The 21,866-nt window shown below is 38.0% G+C and overlaps 1 protein-coding gene across 13 annotated transcripts in view; it reads left to right on the top strand.

Annotated features, from left to right (window-relative positions):
• The first annotated feature begins 1,033 nt into the window (after positions 1 to 1,033).
• The window catches only part of PLEKHA5 (pleckstrin homology domain containing A5), a 182,910-nt gene continuing 162,077 nt past the window's right edge, over positions 1,034 to 21,866 (top strand). For 4 of the 13 annotated variants that reach the window (XR_003567010.1, XM_027838668.1, XM_027838669.1 and 1 more), the window contains exons 1-3: positions 1,034 to 1,217; positions 1,412 to 1,491; positions 4,557 to 4,614. Coding sequence is in view for 11 of the 13 variants with exons in the window: in XM_027838668.1 (XP_027694469.1) it covers positions 1,126 to 1,217; positions 1,412 to 1,491; positions 4,557 to 4,614 (230 nt within the window). In the remaining 2 variants the exon portion in view is untranslated. Of the gene's footprint in view, positions 1,218 to 1,411; positions 1,492 to 4,556; positions 4,615 to 14,727; positions 14,869 to 21,866 lie in introns of those variants that run through there. The other 9 variants (XM_027838658.1, XM_027838660.1, XM_027838659.1 and 6 more) reach the window with 5 other exon arrangements.

Genomic DNA, 21,866 nt, shown 5'->3' with positions numbered 1-21,866 from the left:
GCATAAATGAAAAGGAGTGCAACACGTGATTTCAATCGAGCTCCATCTCATGTACTGGATGTGACTCGGGCCAAGCTTTTGTCGTAGTTTTTTTAAATCGAGGTAAAATGATTTACCTCCTTTAGCCATTGTGAAGGAGAAAAATGTTTCCAAGGTACCCTGAACTAGTCGCAAGAAACGTGCCCTATGACAACCTAGTCGTACTTTTATTATTGAACCCTTGCGTTGGAATGACTCATCTCTTGCTTGGGACAAAGAAGCTCAGGTAATTGGAAATATTGTACACTGGATAGGCAGAGACAAAAAGAGGCAATCATTGTGGTGTTGGGAAAGAAGCAGAGTCCTTTAAAAAAAAAGTATACCAGGTAAGGGGCTTTAAGGGAAGACAAGGAGGAACTTGTCTTCTAAGTCTCAAGACTACGCATCTTTTCATAGATTCAGTTGCTAACCTAGCTTTTGATTGTCTGGCACAGACATACAAAGCTTTCTTAGCTTTAAAAAAAAAACAAAAAAAAACCGAAAAAGCTATACTTAACCAACAAAAATCCTTGGCCTTTCAATAACTGTTAATGTCATCTGGCTCTTGAAAGAGGTGTTTCGGGGGTTGCTTTTAAATAGCAAAGCATCGGGCACCGTGGGCTTGCTTTCTCTCCAAACACCAGGGCTAGGAAGCCGAAGTGCAGACTCTGGGACCCGGGATCCAGGCTGGAGCTTTTTTTTTCCCTTTCCCCCAATAGAACCCGGAACATTCCGAGTGGGAGGGAAGAGGTGTGGACAAGCTGGGGGCGCGGCTGCCGGGCTTGCGCCCCTCCCCCGGAAAGGGCCGGGGGGTGGGTGGGCAGAAGGCCCCGGCGCTAGACGGGAGACGTCAGGGGGCGGTGACTGGCCGGAGCCCCGAGTCCGGGCTCCGCCGCCGCCGCCGCAGCTCAGCCCCAGCTGGAGCGCCGGCCCCGCTCCCGGGCGCGGTGCTGGAGGAGGAGGAGCGGGAGGGGGCGGCGTGCCGGGGGCGCGCCTCGTGGCCGTGCTCGCTCCCTCTGGGTCTCCCTCCCCTCCCTTCCCTTCCTTCCCTCTCTGCCTGTGCTACGGGCCGCAGGAGAAGGAGGCGGCGGCAGCTCGAGATCAGACATGGCGGCGGATCTGAACCTGGAGTGGATCTGCTCCTTGCCCCCGACCTGGACTTACGGGATCACCAAAGGCGGCCGCGTGTTTTTCATCAAGTAAAGAACCTGGGAAGGCTGGAGGAGGCGGGGGGAAGGGGAGGCACGGGTGGAGAAAGGGAGGCGGCTGGAGAGGAAGAGGAGGCAAGGACAGGAGGGGGGAGACAGGAGAACGAGCGCCCCCACCCCCCCGCAGCGAGCGCCCCTCCCCCCCACTGCCCCCCTCACTTTCCCGTCTGTCTCCCTTCCTGCAGCGAGGAGGCGAAGAGCACCACCTGGCTGCACCCCGTCACGGGAGAGGCCGTGGTCACCGGTCATCGGAGGCAGAGCCCAGGTAACCGCTCAGTCCTGACCCCCCCTTTCCCAGCCCAGGCTGCGTGTGCGTGTGTGTGTGTGTGCGTGCGTGTGTGTGTGTGTGTGTGTGTGTGTATGCACATGTCTCCTCTTCTCGTCCTGCGCTTCCCAGGAAACTGTACCCCAATCTTTTTCCCGTCCCCGCCTGGGGCTTATTAAGCCACCTGCACGGGAGCTGCGGCCACTCCCCCACAGGGAGGCGAGGTCTGGTGAGGACCCCCACCCCCATACAGTTAGAGGAGCAACCCAGGAGGTGCCCCGAACTTGGTTCGTGCTCCTCTTGGCCCGGCGCCACCCGATTATCTGTCCATTCATAGGATCTGAAACCCCTTAAGCATCGCCCCCCTCCTCCCCCAACACATACACATACACTCTCTGTCTCTCTCTCACCCTCTCACTGTCACCCCCACCCTCACCTCTTGTCAATGCTCGGAAATGATATCCTCCTTTAGACCTTTCCCCATGCCTGCCAGGACCCCTGCCTCCCACCCCACCTTAGTGCCCAGCATCCCTCTCGGAGCAAGAATAGTTCCGAAGCTCCATTTAACCTAGAACCCTGACCCTGCATCTTGCAGACAACTACCCGTACTCGTTGAGTCCCCTGTCTTCTCGGGTCTTTCTCACTCATGCTCAGACCAACATTTTAGTAAGTCCTGTCTGTGACCCTTAACGGAGGTAATGGTTTCATACTCCCTGCTTCCCATGCTGTTATGCTCTCTGCTCTGTAAAGGTGGGATTTATGTATAGGTGATTGCAGATGAGGGGGAGGAGAGGAATTGGGGGAGGTTGTGCTTTTTTCTGCGACAGAATAGCTGAAAAAAGCTTGCCCATTTCTCTCCTACCTCTGCTGTTGCCGCCTCCTCCTCCCAGGAGTGAGCCTCTGGAGCTGGAGGAGGATTTTTGCGAGCTGAAGATGCTGGAGATCTAGATTGAAATTCCCCAGCAGTGGCAATGAGGTAGCAGATATTCCCCTGGAGACTCGACAATGCAAGCGGGCAAGTGTCCGCTTTGGGGGGGAAGGGGGGGGCGTGGAGAGGGAGCTCAGAGATATGTCCATGGCAGTGGTTTGTTTAATTACTAAGTGTAAGTTGAATGTGAGAACTGTAGCAAAAATGCTGCTTCAGCTTTCCTTTGTCATTCATTGTTTACATTAGTGAAACTTGTTTGTCTTAGAAAATGTTGCATGTTTTCTTTCTGGCTCCATAGAGTTCCAAAAGCTTGAACAATGTGTGCTGTAGGTGGGAGACCATTTAGTTCGCCTTCCTCCTTCACTAGTTTTTTATTAATTCTCATTATTTGAAATAAGTCACCAAGAAGAACGATTAAGAAATGTGATAGCATTCAGTTTAGTGACTAATCTCTCTAAATTTGCAGAAAGGTGGAGGAGGAAGAGAGTGGAGGAAAGGGAAAGTTAGTAACAGGCATGATGGGGTTGAATTTTTAGGGTTTTCTGACTAATATACTTAAGACCCTGCTGGCTTTTGACTTTAGTGTGTCATGTCATTGTCTTTCAATGTACATATATCAATTTGTTTTGGTTATTGATAAATTCATTTAATAAAACACAGTATAGTATGACATTTAAAGGAGAAGCACCAAAATAAGGTGGAATTATACTTTTGGATGCTTATTTTGGTTATTCTGTTGAATCTAGCAGACATTTATTAAGCACCCACTATGTGTCAGGTGATGGGGAGCCAAAACAAAGGGAAAAACAGACCCTGGACTCGAGGTTTAATTACATTTTATTGAGTCGGAAGCAGTGTGACCATTCAAAATTACATTGAAGAAATATATACAGACTGATTTGTGGTGTCTATGGGGAAGGTGTGCTAAAACAGGGAGGACTTTATGGAGGGCAGAATTTAGCTGAGAAGCCAGTGGTTGTAAAAGCTAGAGGTAAGGAGGAAAATTAATTTTGGCATGGAGGGAGGTCTCTACAAAGATACCAAAGCAGTAGTTGAAATGCTGTGTACAGGAAACAGTAAATAGGAATAGAGTGTGGATGGGCGGCAGAGACGAGGAATCGCCCTTTAAAGATTATGTCTGGTCCCACCTTCTCATATCTGTCTGGCAGATCTGATAACATCCATGTATAGAGAAAAAAGCTGTTCCTATTTTATAGGGTATCCACTTTAATTTTTTCTCATGTGTCATTTTCTTCTCCTTGACTGGCTTTAGACTCAAGTCAGTCTGTTATGTCAAGAAGGGGCCAGTTATTATTAACAAATAGCATGTAATACATACATAGTTTGCCTGACATATATTAAGATATATTAGTATTGTCTACATCTCTGGAAAAAGTGAAAAACAGGAAATATGATATGCTTTTAAATTTATGCAGTGTCAGATTTCTTTATATTTAAATATAGTACTCAAAAAGTTCTTCCTTTTATTTAAAACAGTAAGTTGTATATCCTAAATAAGAAAAGTGGAGATTAATATACCCAAGAGGAAGGTGGCATGTAGGATTTGGTGGGAAACTTTTTTCAAAACCATTTTTTAAAATGCTAAGGCCAGTACTTTTTAAGTGAGTCCTTTCTCTGTCATTCCCCTTCATACTTAAATCTAAAAGAGTAATTGGTTCAGATAATTAGCTTTGATCCTGTGGTTAGTTTTCTAGTTGAATGAAGCAGATGAAGTGTCTTGTTTAAACTACTAAATTAATAGCCAAATGAGAGCCTGATTATATACATACAATCTATTGTGTATCTGATGATGGGACTGTGTGTCATAAGAGGACCAGCCTAGTTAAGTTTGAAGAAGCTAGTTACCAGAAGTTTGGCCATTAGGTGATGAATATTTTTGGCCCCAGTGGCTCATGGAAGACAAACTACAAAGGCATGGATGGGTTGTGATCGGAATCATTGTACTTAATGGATGAAACCCAAAGTCTTGAAGTATTGAAGAACAGCCAAATAATAACAGGAATGTTTCCCTTAATGTTCATTCTCAGTTAAACATCTTTCCAGCTTAGAAATGCATTTAACAAGTAAGAATAGCTCATCTAACTGAAATTACATTAATTTTGTGTATGTATTTTAGATTTGCCTACTGGTTGGGAAGAAGCATATACTTTTGAAGGAGCAAGATACTATATAAAGTAAGTTGTTTATGTTCCAACACTTCATATTGGTGTTTTGATTATTGTCATTAATGTATTTTATTGTATGTTTAGATCTACAATAAGATAATATTTTTAGTTCATTCTGTATCATGTATTCTATTGGAATTTGAACAAAGCAAGACTGTTGAGCTGTTCTATAAAATTACCTGACTGAAAAAAAAGTAAAATAAAATTACCTGACTGGTATCTTATTGAATTGGAAATGTGGCAGTTCAAATGTTCTTTTCAGAGCCAGACAGAAAAAAAAAAACCATGGATTTTAGATTAGATGGATGAAATATCTAAAGTATAAATTATTGCATTTAGAATTTGGTTGGTTCTGTTGATATCATTGAGGGCACATCTATCTATGGGAATGGATCATTCATTCCACAAATAATGCCCCACCCCCATGTTTTGGGTTTTTGGGTTTTTTTTTTAATTTAAAGCAAAAGTGATCAATTTGAACTTATTTCCCAGGCTTGTCATGAAGGTAATGATGAGCCGTGAACAGTCTCAGTAAGAGGGTAAAAGGTAGAATGAGGGGCAGCATGAGGGTATATTTTAGTGGTGTCAAGCTCATAGAAAAGGGCCTTTAGAAACCACATATTAACATTATTTTTTTGGTCTATTTATCTTAATTTGTTTTGTTAAATATTTTCCAGTTACATTTAAATTTCTCTCCCCTATTCTGGTGTAATGGATAGAGGGCCAGCTCTGATTCTGAGATGACCTGGGTTCAAGTCCTTTCTCTGACACATACTAGCTGTTTGACCTTGGGCAAGTTACTTAATCATCAAGCCTTCCTTAACTTGAATTACTGTAATTTAACCTCTCAAAGCCCCAGGCACCTCTGTAAGACTCTTAAGTTATAGATTTGTGTGATGAGGTGCAACACCTGGTTCCCTATTCCAACAAATAATCATTCTGGACCCAAAAAACCCTCAAAACCCAAGGAAGGGAACTATCTGGATATTTTACAAAATTGAATGATTGAGAATTGTTTGCTCCTTTGTAAAGTTTTATGTTTTATTTATTTAAATAAAAGGATAAGATTCGGAAAGGTGAATAGTCGTGCCATTAAAACCCATTTGTCCAAGCATAAAATTATTCTTTCCCTTAATCTTTCAACTAATTTTAGTTAATCATGAGTTCAGTAATTGTTGGGATGACTACGATACTTGAAGTTTGGGGTTTGTTTTTTTAATTCAAGACCAAAATTAACTAGAGTGTCCTCCTTTTAAATTGACTCTCATAATCAGCAGATCTTGTTAAGAGTTTTGCAATTAGCTATATAACTTTACCATGATAGTTTCATGAACTTTATTCTTGTTGTACCACAACTTGGCAAAAATGGAGAACTTTTATTACTTTTAAGTGTCTTTGAACTTTTCAGAACATAATTATATATAGATGTCAGATGGCATCTATTGTGTGAATTATTAAGAATGCTTGCTTTTGTTGGAGTGGGTGGGAATGGGATGAAAAATAAGGTAAGGTAGAAAGCAAGTTGATAAATTAGTCATGCTCTGGTATTTTCTCTCCTTTTACAAATTCGGGAAGTGGTATTACAAATGAATTCATGGTGGGGGAAAATGCACTATATCTCATCATTATTGACTCAAGAAGTAATAGTAACAAAGGAGTGCACAATTTCTATATTGTTTCCTAGTGCTGGTTTCAAGTAATGTTAAAATGAGTATGTTGACATGGAAAGGAATGCTGAATTTCTTTTGTATACTACTTTTAAGTGAGGATCTTAATATGTCTGGTGAAAGAATACATTTTTATTTTCCAGAAGTTTATGTGGTAGCAACCACTATATTTTGGTCACAATATAATATATTATATAATATAATAAATAATATAATATAATATAGTAAATCATAGATTTGGTCCTGGAAGGAACCTTATACATCATCTAGTTCATCTGTTTCATTTTATGAATGAAGAAACAGAGGGCCACCAGGGAAGTGGTATAACTTGCTCACACAGGTAGTAATTGGCAAGGCCAGGATTCAAACTTGGGTTCTCTAATTCCATATAGGAAGAAAAGAATAAAACAAGCATTTACGAAGCACCTACTATGTACTAGGCACTGTACAAATATTATCTCTCTTAATCCTCACAACTCTAGGAAATTGTGCTATTGTACTATTGTTATCCCCATTTTGCAGTTGAGAAAACTGAAGCAGGCTGATATTTAAGTGACAGCTGGCATTGTCTGAGGCGGAAATTGAACTCAGGTTTACCTACCTGAAATTTTAAAGAATGATAGTTGTATTAGAACCCCCAATCTATTATTTTAATGTTTTTAAACATTGACATTTTAAAATAACTATATGAAAATATAATGCAGTTATTATTGATCAATGTAATTGAATAGATATATTTAGAAAATTGTAATATTTTAAATTGACAATTTGGTATAGTAGAAAGTGGCTGTTACTGGTCTGGGTTAGAGTTGCCTAACAAGGGTTGGTAAGAATGTATTGCTGAAGTGTCTTGCAAATCCAACCAAATGAGCTCTAAAATGGAAAGGAAAGGGAAGGCGGGGAGGGGAACGCATCATATCCCAAGTTAGAAAAATACCACAGTGTAGAAGAATCGCTATAGAGGCACTTAAGATATTCACAAGGGAAAAAATTCCAAAAGGAAGCCAATAAGATGACTGTGGCTTTCCATACACAAGCATGAGCAACCAATAAGATAAACCAGAGACAGACACAAGGAGGCACATTTAAGGACTCGGACTGCTACTTGGGGTAGTTGGCATGCAGTAGAGAAAAAGCAAAGATGCTTCTGAAGGAGGAGAGATCCAAAAAATATCATTAGAGAAATATATGTTGAAAAGAAATGGGCTGTTCGTGGAGTGAGAGAGAAAGTGGTATAACTGGACAGATTGGACACTCTATTGTTATCCTGCAATGTCAAGAGAACATTAGAAAGGCCTTCAGAATATTCACTGGGGGCCTGAACTGTTAAAAGCCTATGGCAGGAGGTGAACTAGAGTCGTCATACTGGATGGGCAAGCTGGAATGATGTGTAGTCTGCATTGTTGGAGGGGGGAATACCCATATTGATGATTCATTGGAGTGTTGGAGAATTTTTCTCTGTTAAGGAGAATGTTCTTAGATTTAGAAATGACAAAACAATAGTGGCTAATGGGAAGTTGATACTCAGACTGAGGAGATAGTAAGAAAACGTAAGATTGTTGTTGATAAATTCAGATCACCAGATCTCATTTATATACATCCAAGGGTGCTGAAGGAACTGGTAGATTTGACTACCAAGCCACTGTACCTGATCTTTGAAAGAAGGAAAGGTTTGAGAGGATTGGAGAAAGATAAATGCCCTGATTTTTTTTTTTTAAGGGGAGAAAATGGCATAAGCAAGTAAGCTTAACTTGAATTTCTGGTAAACTTCTGGAATATAGAAACAGTAAGTGAACCTTGGAAAAGGAATTAGTGAGTCAGTCTGAATTCAGTTCCTGGTACAGTGGCCACTAAAAGCCAGCCTGGCTTCATCAAGAACAGATTATGCCATCCTAAATTTATTTCCCCTTTTTTTTTTTTTTTGATGAGTAAGTAAGGGACATAGGGATATGATAGTTTACATTTATATCATGCTTTAAGGTTTGTGAAATGCTTTCACTATGTTATCTCACTTGGTACTCAAAGCACCTTTGTGAGGTACTATCCCCATTTTACAAATGAGACCGAGGATCACTGATTAAATTCCTTACCCCAGGATCACATAGGGCTCTTTCTATGGTGCCATATTGACTCTTGATGTGCTCTAGAATTCAGGGGTAGGGAACCTGCAGCCTCGAGGCCCTCTAGGTCCTCAAGTGCGGCCCTTTGACTGAATCCAAACTTCACATAACAGAACCTTTTACTAAGAGTACCTAGAGGGCCACGTGTGGCCTCGAGGCCGAAGGTTTCCTAACCCTGCTTTAGATGAAGGTTTCTCAAATGGATTTGTAATTTCATCAATTGAGGAGTTCCCCCTAGTGGTGCAGATTGCAGCCTTAGCATTACCTGCCCATCCTATGTGTCCATTCTTTCAAAACTTTTAGGGCAGCTAGGTGGTGCAGTGGATAGAGCAGTGGCCCTACAGTCAGGAGGACCTGAGTTCAAATCTGGCCTCGAACACATAACACTCACTAGCTCTGTGATCCTGGGCAAGTCACTGAACCCCATTGCCTAGCCAAAAAAAAGAAAAAAGTTTCACCAAAGAAAAGTTAATGCTTAAAAATAAATGCCTTATCTTAAAGATAAATATTTAATGCTTTATTTTCTTGGCAGAGAATAATTACATATAAAGTCTCCAAATCTATTCATTCCATTTTGATGTTACTATACAGTTCAGGTTCCATTTACATGAAATAGTTTCCCCTCACAATGGAGTACCCTTTACTTTTAATTTCTCTGATGTGTCTTTAGAAAAGAAAATTATTGTTAAAACAATTTTTATTATAAGAGAGTATTGCAACTTGTGTATAGCTTTAAATATTCTGTATTCTTGTTCTTGGTCATATGACTTGGCTTAAATTGTAGAAGCTAATCCATCATGTTTGAAATTAACAAAGCATTTGGAAATACTGCTTACTTATGAAAAAGGCTGCTTATTCATCCTATAATGACTGGTCGTTTAATGTGTCATGATGTATCAGCCAATCTCCTTTTGTGCATCATGGCTTTGACATAGTTAACTGAGAGCACCAGAAATATCTCAAAAGTACTCTCAGAAGTTGTAATGAACAACAATTGGTAGAATAAGATAGCACTATGCAAATTGTTTAATTGAACATTAATACTGATGCTTTCTTCAACATAAAGTTAAAATTTTATAAAATGATAATAAGGCAGCATTTTGCTTTTATATAAGGTTTCATCTCAACGTAACTACGTAACTACACTGAAATATAACTCCAGTTTAATGTTTAGATTTCAAACTACCATGTCACTAGTTTTAAAGGTGATAAAGTGTTTTAGGAAAGATTAATGTGATGATATATAATAACCATTTGCGTTTATACAGCACTTTATACTTAACTTGGAATACTTTAGGAACTATTACTTTATTGGATAATGAAATAATTAGTCCTTGACCTCAAGGAGTTACAGCCTAGTTGAGGGAGATAAAACATATAAATATATTAGCCACCTTGCATTTTTTTTAAAGCCATGTACAAAAAGGTAGAAGGAAGGACAGGTAATAGAGAATGAGTATAAGACTGTTAAAGGAATCCATAGTGGATATTGAAAAAGAAGTAGTAACCACAAAACCAACATGGCTTTATCAAAACAGGTTGTACCATACTAACTTGATTTCCTTTTCTAACAGGGTTCCTAAACGTGTGTGTGTGTGTGTGTGTAAAATATAATTGAGGACTACTATAGATATAGTTTGCCTAGATTTTAGAAAAACATTTGATAAAGACTAATGCTGTTCTTGGAGACAAGATTAGGGAGCTGTGATTTAGATGATTCATGTAGTAGAGTTGGCTTTGATACCTCAGGAATAGTCATTAACGGTTTGGTGTTACTTTGGAAGGAGGTTTTTAATAGTGTCCCAGTGATCTGTTTGGTCTCATGCTATTTACATTTGGGGGGGGGGGTTTAGGCAGTTGGGATTAAGTGACTTACCCAGGGTCACACAGGTAGTGTCAAGTGTTTGGTCTGAGGTCAGATTTGAATTCAGGTCCTCCTGACTTCAGGGCTGTTGCTCTATCCACTGCACCACCTCGCTGCCCCCTCTGCTGTTTATATTTTATCAGTGACTTATAGAAAGGTGTGCTTGGATAGATGGCATGCTTTTCAAATTTGCATATATGATTGGAGGAAGGGGGGGTTTAGTAAGTTATATATTAATTAAGATATAAAAAGACCTTGACAGGTTAGAATGTTGGACTACTTCCAAAGGATAATTCTAATAAAGATAAACAAAATCTTAGACTTGGTTTTTAAAAAAAAAATCAGTATTATCTGTGCACTTTGGGGGAGATGTGGCTAGTTTACATGCAAAAAATTTGGGGTTCATGACAGTCAAAAGAATTAATATTGATTTAACAAATACTACTCAAAGAATGAGTATTTGTTAAGAGCTTACTATGTGCTAGGCAAAGAAAGGCAAAAAAAACCCCAAAACATTGTCCTTGTCCTCAAGGAATTTATGTTCTAATGGGAGAGACGACATATAAATAATTACATACAACATATCCACAGAGTAAAGAGAAAATCTGAGAGACAAGGCTCTAGTATTGGAGAGACTAGAAAGACCTCGTTCAAAAAGTGGGATTTTTTAGCCAAGTCTTGAAGGAAGTCAGGGAAGCCAAAAGGTGGAGATAGGTAGAAAGAACATTCTAGCCATGGGGATTAGCTAGTGCAAAGGCATAGAAGTGGAATTGGTGACTGTGAGGGACAGCAAGTAGGCCAATGTAGCTGGATCATAAAGTCCATTAAGGAAATCACTTTGGGAGCCAATTGGAGGATGGATTGGAAGTAGGGAGAACTCAAGGCAGAGAGACCAATTGTAATGCAATTGTCTGAGTAAGAGGTGATGATCTCTACTAGGCTGGGGACTGTAAGACTAGAGAAGAGATCATAGTCCTGCTTTTCTTTGGTCATACTATGTATGTTTATTGTCTGGGTGAAAGGACATTGACAAACTAGAGAGTTTCCAGAGGAAGGTGACCAAGATGATAAGGGGAATGGATGCCATAACATAAGAGTTATTTGAAGGATCTTGGAATGTTTAGCATGGAGATAACTTAGGAGGAGCATAATGTCTGTTTTGAAATATTTCAAGAGATGTTATTAGTCAAGAAGTAAGAAATAGGATTAGAAGGCTTAGGTTTGGGCTTTTTGCCCCCAAGAATTTGGATCTACTATTAGAAGTTAGAGGGTGATCAGATTTAGGTTTGCATTAAGGGAAAACTTCCTAGTAGAGCTAACCAGAAGTGTAACTGGGCTATCTTTGGAGGTAAAGGGCTCCCTCTCCTTTAAGGAAAGAACTCTGATCACTTATCAAGGTCATCTTGGTCAGAAGCCCCCTCTAAGGTTCCTTCCAACTCTTGTTTTCTTCAGTTCTGACAGATAGCGTTCTTTATTTTTGTAGCTCCATAAGTGGCAAATAGTACTTTCCGTGTAATTATAGGTAGCTAGCATTTACATAGCCCTTTAAGGTTTGCAAAGTGCTTTACTTATTTGATCTTCATAGCAACTTTAGGAAGTAGGTGCTATTATTATCCTTATTTTATGATGAGGAAACTGAGTCTGAGAGAGGTAAAATGACATGCCCCAGGTCACATGGTGTCTGAGGTTACATTTGAACTCAGGTCTTCCTGACTCCCAGTACAGGGACTCTATCCATTGTGCCACACAGCTGCTGCATATTTAATACCACTTGGTAGGTACTTAGTATACATTGAATTTTGGTACAAATACATATTAAAAACGTTAGAGAAAATGCTCTATAGATATTTAAAATGCTGCTTTTGCAGTTTTAGAAAAAAAGGTGATTCTGGTCAAAATTATTTTTATTGTTTAGAAAAACTGGTCTAGTAGGAAAAGCGTTGGATTTGGAGTCAGAAGGACCTACCTGTGTTTTAATCTGAGCCTTGTTTTTTCAGTTTCCACACCTGTTAAATGAAATTGAACTAAATGACTTTTGAGGTCATTCTAAATCTAACTCTATGATCCGTTTGTACCTTTTGTGCATAGTTAATTTTTAAATATATGCAAAACTAAAAGTTGCGCTTATATTTGACATCAGAGATGTATTTCATTTGTCATTTGTTTTTACTGCCCCAGTAAGGTTTAATATCTTATTTTAGTGCCTTTAAAAATACAAATTTTCTTAGTTCTGAAGTCATAGTGTTTCCCTCTAGTTTAATATAGAGTGTCTTTCATTTTACAGTTAATATTTAATATTTAGGTAATGGGAAAAAAATGAAGCTAAAATATACCAATATTATATAAAATATAAGTTTATTTTGTAGTAAGTTAGATAAAAGAATAAAGATGCTTTGTATTTAGGATAGTGGTTTTTGTTTTTGTTTTTTTACGTGATTTTTATTCTTTGAAGTAATAGAATTTTAAGGGATGAATAGTTTTATCTAAATTTAGACTTTAACTTTCTAGAGTTGTTTTTTATCTTATAACAAGGTGATAATTTTAATTACTAGGAGTTGGAAAGATGACATATACTAATAAGGCTGTTAGTGAGACTTTTTATAGAATGGAAGTTTAAAAATCCCCTCCAAAATATGTTTTGTCTTAATCAGCACTTATTGATCAGTCACTATGCTGGGTGCCAGGGATATTGATGTAGGCTCAGGGTCTTTAAGGGACTGGAGCTTTATTGAAAGCAAGTTCCACTAAATCAGGAGTCGATCTTTCTTGATTCCTGAATGCCACCAGTGGGATTAAGTAAAAATGGAGCTATAGGTTAGAAAATACGAATAAAAGGAAAGGGAAAAATAAAAGGAGTTAGAACAAGGAGATAAAATAAGAAAAAAGTTGAAATATTGGCAATGGGGAGTAGTAGAGTACTGCTAGAATTTAAACTAGGTATTCAAAAAGATTCTAAAGTGATTTTTGTTGCTCATTGGAAGATATTTTGTCACAAATTAGGAAGACTTCTCAAGTCACATATTAAATAGTTGGGGTGTGTCTTTTCAGAAGTTCTAGCTCATTTCAAGGGGAAGAACAGACAAACTTGCCTAACTAGTCACACAGGATTTCCTTTACCTCTTTTGATTTTGAGATTAAGCAGAAATACCTCTTTAATTTTAGATTATTCTAAGATGTCAAATTTCAGATTAATGAAGCTCCACATCAGATTACTGAAAGTATTGTCTAGCTAGGTAAGGCTCCCTGCAAATTATTTCAACGATTTCAGTTTATTAAGTACATTTTACTGTATACAAGCATGGGGCTATTTTCTGAGACCAAAGACCTGAAAGGGGGGGAAGCCTGCCCCTAAAGTGTTCTTTTAGTTGATCCAACATGTACACAAAAGAATTGAAGTTAACTTGAGGAAGAGAACAGGGCATTAGATAAATTGGGGAGTTGAGGAAAGCTTTATGGAGAAGTTGTAACCTCAGTAGCTTTCAGAAAGATAAGATTTCTGATAGGTTGAGATGAGCATACAGTGTAGACAAGGGGGACTGCTTAAATGTATACATGAAGATAAAGATGGAAGCATTACTAAACATTCTGTGACAGGCACTGAGCTTCCTATTGGGGATATGAAGTCAAAAATGAAACAGCCTTTAACCTCAGGGACTTATATATACAGATAAGAAACAAAATGAATACGAGAAAAATAATGGGGTGACGTGGGGTTGGAGGGTCAGTACTGAGAATGTGAAGGGCTTCATATGCCAAAGAAATTTGTACTTGACTGTGGAGGCAGTAGTCACCTATTGGAGCTTATTGAATAGGTGAGTGACATGGTTGTTCATGGTCAAGAACTGTGCTTTAGGAACATCACTTTGGCGGGTGTGTTGGGAGGAGAAAATCTGAGATGAGGAGACCAATTAGGCAGCTGTGGTAATAGTTGAGGTGGGTGATCAGAGCCTGAACTAAGAAGATAGGTGTGGAAAGTGTGAGTTTAAATGACGAGACTTGGAGCTGATTAGATATATGGGGTAAGGGACAATGAAAAGTCAATGTGTTCGTAAGGTTCCCCAGGTGAGGGAGATCTAAAGAAAGTTGAACTGTTTTTAAATGCCATCTTTCCCCCTCTGCTTTCTAACACTATTTATACAGACTTATCAGAAGTCTTCACACTTCAGCCTGTGTCTTTTCTGACTGGTTCACTTCAAATATTCCCTTACCAAAATATGTTTGGCCACTTCTGCCCTTGTTGGCTTAATTGCCTCTTCAGTCTAACTAATCCATAGGGGCTGCAGCCTATGGCTTCTGCTTGAACCTGAATCTGCATTGCTCACTGTCTGTAACACCCAGGTAAACTCTTCGTTATTTTATTTTTTAAATTTAATTTTTATAAATTTTTATTGATCTTTTTTACATCACCAAAATTTTCTCCAGTATTGCTCTCCCTTACCCCTTCCATATAATTTGCATTGCTTTTTGATAGGTGCCGTGCCTCTCCAGTACAACTTTTCCCGTTACCACCAAAGAAATCTTCCTGTTGTACCAACCATTCTGGTCATGTCACTTGAAAACTTTGAGTGGTTTCTCATTTCCTGTTGAATAAAATTCTAGCTCATAAACCTTCTACCGTCTTGTTTCTGCCTACCTTTCTAGTCTTATTTTACTCTACTTCCCTCTTTTGTTGTTGTTGTTCAGTCATTGCAGTCATGTCAGACTCTTTGTGAGTCCTCTGATAGACATATGAGGCCTTGAGTTTTAGTTGGTTCCCTTCCTGGATTTTGTCTCCTGTGAATTTCTGATTGTTTCTACTTATGTTCTTCTTAATCCGCTGTGGTTACTCTCTTTTATCTAACTGGATGAATATATGTAAAAAATTTTCTTCTTACTTTTTTTCAGTTTGAAGCCCTTTTGATTAGGTTTACAAGACTCCAGGCACATAACATTTTCCCCCAGCCCTTATTAGTTGCATTCCATCCCTTGCTGAGATTCCATAGTTTGTATATTTCAAGTCTTGGACTAGAAATCCAAAACCCATTCTTAGATCCAGTTATAAGCAGCTAGCTGAAGTTCTTGCCTTTAGTCTGCCGCAGAAATTAAAAAAAAAAAAGAAAGCACTACCTCTAAGGTGTTTGATTTCAAGTGCAAAACTACCTAAGTTTTAGCAGTGCTCTTCAGCTTATTTCTGGCAGTTTCCTTTGTTCTTTCCTTCCCCTCCTCAAAAATGGATATGGGCTTTACTCCTCCTATGCACTTGATTGTTTTTTCCTTGTGTTACAGTTGTTTGAGTCCATGCCTTATCCTGCCACATACTAAACTGTGAGCTCCTTGAGGGAAAGGATTAATGCTTTTGCTTCCCCTGCTTCATCCTCCTTTTGCAAACCCGTTGTAAACACGATCCTTGGAAGTCCTAGTTTTTTAATGTCATCTTGTATTAACATACTTTTATATAAAAAATTAATATGTGTCACTGAGGCACAGAAATGGAAAAGTTCCTTTTTCCAAGGACGGAAAACATTTGCTTCTTGGGAAGATAACTTTCTTTGAAAAGAAATGAGTAATCTCTTAATTATTTTGTCTTTTTATAGCTGTTTCTGCCTCCTGACAGTAATATTATGCAGACCTCTCTTTGGAACTTGGTGCTTAATTGACTTTTGGGTCACAAGGGTTAGAAAGGAGGCTTTTTTGGATGACTTTCATATTCAAACCCCTCCCACTCCCCTTTCTGGGATTAGAATGAATCAGCAATTGAATACCTAGCTAGTTACTGAAACTGGGGTTTTCACTTGGTGTTATTACATTGTGTAAGCATTTCAATTTAGTAGGTGGCTTTATTTTCACCACATCAGGTAATGTGAAAGTCAGAGACATTTATAAAGGAAATCACATTTTTAGATTGAGTACAAAAATACCCTATAATGTGTTGAATAAGTTTTTCAAGTTCAAAAACAGGTTACTTGCCCTCTCCTTGCCATTCTGCTGGTGCTTGTGCCCCTTCCATTCTCAGAGACAGCTAGTGGAGCAGTGGATAAAGCTTTGGACCTGGAATCAGGAAGACCTGAGTTCAAATGCAGCCTCAGACACTTACTACCTTGGGCAAGTCCCTTAATCTCTCTTTTTGTCAGTTACCTCAGCTGCAAAATAGGGATAATAATAGCACCTATTTCATGGGTGGTTGTGAGGATCAAATTGGGGGTGGAGGTGAGGATGCTTAATAGTACCTGGCACATAGTTGGTACCATATAAATGCTCATTCTTCTCCCTCCCCCAGTACACTTATATCTTATATGTAATTGTGAAAAAATGATAACCTTTGTGTGCTGTGAATGCTGATGCAGTATTTTGAATGTGATTCTTTCTCAATGTGGGAGGAAAACATTTTTTAAAAAAAGCTCTGATTCTAAAAAAAAATAAATTTAAGCAGTTAAAACTGGTCAAAATCTTAAAAATTAAGACTTTCAAAAAACTTCAGAACATTCTTTTGGGAAGAAATGGTCAATTTCATTTATAATTTTGTAGTGTCTCTTTTAGGTTCCAAAAGATTATAGACAGTCATATACTTGATATCCAAATTATAGTATTGATTCAATGGTTAAAATTATTGTTTTCATAGGGATAATGTCACGAGATGTTTTACTTTTATTTTTTTACTCCCGTGCTATTATTATCCCTGTTTTCAGTTGAGGAAACTGAGGCAAACGAGTTAAGTGACTTGCCCAGGGTCACAAGTGAATGACGCGAGATTTGAATTTAGTTCTTAATGACTCCAGGCTCATCTTAAATATTTTTTAAAATGAGAATTTCCTTGTACAAAATAGAATGTAAGAAGAAGATTGTATATGAAATTGAATCTGGTAGAGCAGTGAATAGTATTAGACTAATCAGGAGGGCTTGAGTTCAAATCCTTCTCTGGCTTCTCTTGTCCTCACCTGTAAGATGGGACTAAATAATAGCACCTATTTAACAGGGTTGTTTTGAGTATCAAATAAGAAAATTTATGTAAAATGTTTTGCAAATTTTAAAGTGCTGTATAAATGCTAATTGATAGCTATTGCTGTTCCATACTGCTTTGTAAAAAGTATATAATAAATTTAACATGTTACTTTGAAAGTTGTCCTGTGCTTCCTTCTGACTTTTTGTTCCCTTTCGTGCATAAAAGCTGTTGCAATGGCGGTTTCTTATTAATGATATCCCTTTAACCCTCAATTCCCCATCCACCCAAACCCCATTAAAAATAAACAGACAAAACTTGTAACAAATAAACACAGTCAAAGCCCAGCAAACCTGCATAGTGGCCACGTCTGAAAATGTATGTCTCTTTCTTCAGCTTAAGTCTATCACCTTTGTCAGGAAGTGGGTAACTTGCTTCATCATAAGTCTGCTAGCCATGTGGTTGCTTATTTATTTGATCACAGTTCTTAGATCTTTCAAAAGTTGTCTTCTCTTTACTGTGTTCTTCTACAAATCGTCCTGATTCTGCTTCCTTCATTTAGCATTATTAGTTCATACAATTCTTCCAGGATTCTCTGAAATCACGAGTAAAAGACATTAATGTGCTGAAGAGACACTTGTTTCTTCTCTCCCCTTCCCCATTAAAGTGTTAGCATTACATCATCAGTACACTGACTTTCCAAATGCTCAAAAATTTTACCTGCTAGGTTCCTTTTGACTCTTGTATTTGTAATTCAAAGTTCCTACTTGGCTCTGATCTTTAAGTAAGAGGTGCTTGAAAGTCTTATGTTGCTTTAAGTCTCCATTTTTCTTCTGTAGGCTTATACTCTGTTTTCATAGGTAAACTATTCTTGGTTGTAAGGCATTATTGAATCTTTTGCCTTCTGAAATATTAGATTTCAGTAACTTTCATCTAGGGTCAAAGCTGCCAGGTTTTGTGTGGTACTGTGGTTCCTTCGTTATCTGCTTGACATCTTTTTGTATGCTCAAAGTGGTTTTTTTTTTCTTTGACACATTTGGGCTGTGGGATTCCTGTGATTTTTCCTTTTGGGGTTTTTTTCAGGAAGTAATTGTGGATTCTTCCTATTTTCACATTATAGATCTGGGCACTTTTAATTTATGATTTCTTGAAACAGTATTCAGATTTTTTTATATTATGGTTTTTAGGGAGTCTAATTATTAAATTGTCTCGACCTGTTTTCCAGGTCTGTTGTGCTAAGACAAGATTTTCTTACATTATTTCAATCTTTTGATTTTGTTCTGATATTTTGTTTCAAGGAGTTATTGATTTTTGTTTGGTATATTTTAATTTTCTCCTTGCAGTTTTTTCCTCCAGTGCTTTCATTTTATAAATTTCTTCTCAATATTTATGTAATCTTTGTGGAAAATCCATTTTTTCCTTTGAGTCTTATGCTTGCACTTATTGGGTAATCATATTTTCCAACATTCTACTTTTTAGTATTTTTCCACCTAGTGTTTCCCTTTCCCCTCCTCTCCTTTTTTCCATACCTCTGGCTGCCCCTGCCCCTCCCCCCAGACAGATGTCTGGAATTCTGTAATTTCATTGATCCTTTTTGCATTTTACCAAATGTTTGAAAACTAGGTAAGAGGTTGTAACAAGAAGTCCCAGGAGTGGAGGAGTCAAGCATACCTCATTCAGTGCTGTTTCTACTACTAAATAAATTCTGGATTCAATGACAAAGCTTAAACTCACCCATCATTCTAGTTCCTCTCATTACCCTTACAATTTAAATAAAATATCACCATTTTATAATGAGATATTTCGATGTAAACTGTTTTGGATGAGATCCATAATTTGATTCTGCTCTATGAAGTACAGAATTAGTGAAACTCCAATGTATTTTTATGATAGTTAGGATAAGATGAAAACTAGGTTGTAACATTGAAATGAAAGGTAACACCCTTCATTGCTACTGTCATTAATATATCCCTGTTGAAGCATATGTTCATAGAGTAATGTATAACCTGAGGTTGAGGGTCTTTCTGTTAATGTAAACAAAAACACAAGAAAATTCTTACTTTAACCCAAGGGTCTTCTGAATATTATTGGGCTTTTGGCATTCACCACATTTTGAACTTTTTTGCTCAGAAATTTCATTCTCTTTATGTTTTCTGTCTGTGATTTGGGTACTCTAAATTTTCACCCTTTTAAGAGAGCACATGTTTAGGGTCTAAATAAAAATCTTGATGAAGAACTTCATAGCATAAAAACTATAGGTAACTCTTTTCTCCAGACTAGAAAGAGAACATTAGAACATTGCTTCCCCACTAATAATTTCAATGGAGTTATTAGCATGTGTTTGAAAAGCTGTTAATCAGAAATGTGATATGTAGGTAAATACGGGTTTGTGGATTTCTTTTATTTTCTTTTTTTTTTTTTTTTGGCTAGGCAGTGGGGTTAAGTGACTTGCCTAGGGTCACACAGCTAGTGAGTGTTACGTGTTTGAGGCCAGATTTGAACTCAAGTCCTCCCGGTTCCAGGGCCGGTGCTTTTTCTACTTTGGCACCTAGCTGCCCCCATGGTTTGTAGATTTCTTGAAAAGAGGTTATTTGAATCCTGAAAAATATTGACCTTGAAAGAAATGGAATCTTATTCCACACTCTACAGAGAATCAAGATGATGGAGTAGAAAGAGTGTGCAGATTGGAACCCCATAAAAATGAATTTAGCCTTTACCTATGTGTATGATCATGGGCCTCTTCAAAGTTTGTGGTGAGAGAAGTGCTTGCAAATTTTAAAGCACTACACAAAAATGAATTAAGATATAAATGCTGCCTTTTAATTACCTGATTTCAGATCTGGCCTCAGACACCTACTAGCTGTGTGATTCTGGGTAGGTCACTTGGCCTGTCTCCCTCAGTTTCCTCAACTATAAAATAAGAATAACAACAGCACCAACCTCACAGGATTGTTGTGAGGATCAAATGAGATAACACTCTTAAAAATCGCTTACCCGATGCCTGCCACGTAGCAGATACTGTCTAAATGCTTATTCCCTTCCCCACCACTGATTACACCATCAAATCACGCCTCTCTCCCATCTTTCAGGGTAAACATTCTACTATTGAAATGTTTGGTACTCAGTTACTTCTGTAAACTTTTAGAGTTTACTCTTGCGAGTTTAAATTATCTCTTATTTTCAAGTAGAAATATGAAAGTGTGGTAGAAAACCTCTCTTCCCTTTCTCCTCCTCCCCAAGTAGAATCCAGAGCCAGATCTTCTATATAACTCACCTTCATTGTATTCCCTTCAGCTCTTTGGGAAATATGCTTTTTCCTTCTTTGGGCAGTTTCTGGATACTAAAGAATAAAATTTGTTCAGAAACAAAAATCTGGAATGCCATTCGTTATTTTAATATTTGAGAGAATTATTTACTTGAATAAGAATACCGTATCTCCATTTCCCCAAATATTTATAAAATTCCTAGTAAGGGATCCTTGCTAAGGCGATACTAATGCTACAAAAGATGAAATAAGACACAATTCCTATATCCAATGAGTTTATAGTCTAGTAGGGAGAAATTTGACAAATATACGTAGGTTTATATTCAAGTTATAATGTGATGATAACATATAACTGATTAGAATACATTAATAGATGTTATAATAACTAATTGAAAGAGTGCTGTCAGTTTTACAAAACCCATTCTTCACAACCCTGGGAAGTAAGCAGTACTTTCTTTGATCACTGATGTGAGGATTTTTTCCAACAAAACAGATCCTTCCACTAGATTTTTTTATGTTGTGGAGCATGCAGTCTGTCGATCATTTTCCCCTTGCTCTTGCCGCGTGACTGGACCACCATTTTCAGTCATATATCTCTATGTTCCTTGTGCGTAAGTATTTTAAATTTTTACTGTAAACCTAATAATTAACAAACATGAACATTTCAGTATATAAATAACAAAAGAGAATTGTATATGAAACCATGAATTTATATAATTTGTTTTTTTAAGTATATTAAATTTAACACAATTATTAAGAAAAACACCGTGATGCTCTTTCTTTTGCATCTCTTATCCGCTAATTCCTGTCTGCCATCCTTTACACCGGCCTTGTAAGAAGTAAACAGAATCAAATAAAACAAGTCAATTCATTATCTTTGTCTGAAAATATGATTCTATTTCTTGAGTCCATCACCTCTATCAAGAGGTGAGTGACACACTTTGGCATTTGTTGTTGAAGTCTTTATTGGTCACTGCATTGATCAAAGTTCTGTAATCTCTCAGGTTTGTTTGTTTTCCCTACATTGTTGTAGTCATCATATAAATTGTTCTCTTCACTTGCATCTTTCATGCAGGTCTTTCCAATTTTTTCTAAATCCATTGTATTTGCCATTTCTTACAGAGTAGTGTTTCATTATGTTGTGCTGCTACATAAAGTGCTGCTATAAACATAGGTCTTTCCTTATGTCTTTTCTTTTGGGGAGTGGACTAGAGGATATATTCCTAGTAATGGGATCACTGGGTCAAAAGGTAGGCACAATTTGGTGACTTGGGTATAGTTTGAAATTGCTTCCAGAATTATTAAACCACTTTATACTTCCATTCACAGAGCCCAAGTGTGACTCTCCTCCCACAACCATTCCAAGAATTGACTTTTCATCTTTACCAATCTGATGGGTGTGAGGTTGAATCTCAGAGTTGTTTTAATT

This window comes from Vombatus ursinus, unplaced genomic scaffold, assembly GCF_900497805.2.
Source record: "Vombatus ursinus unplaced genomic scaffold, bare-nosed wombat genome assembly UNPS02014830.1, whole genome shotgun sequence".
In the NCBI taxonomy this organism is placed as follows: Eukaryota; Metazoa; Chordata; class Mammalia; order Diprotodontia; family Vombatidae; genus Vombatus; species Vombatus ursinus.
The sequence above is the reverse complement of the archived record's forward strand: the minus strand, read 5'-3'. Positions and strand labels throughout refer to the sequence as shown.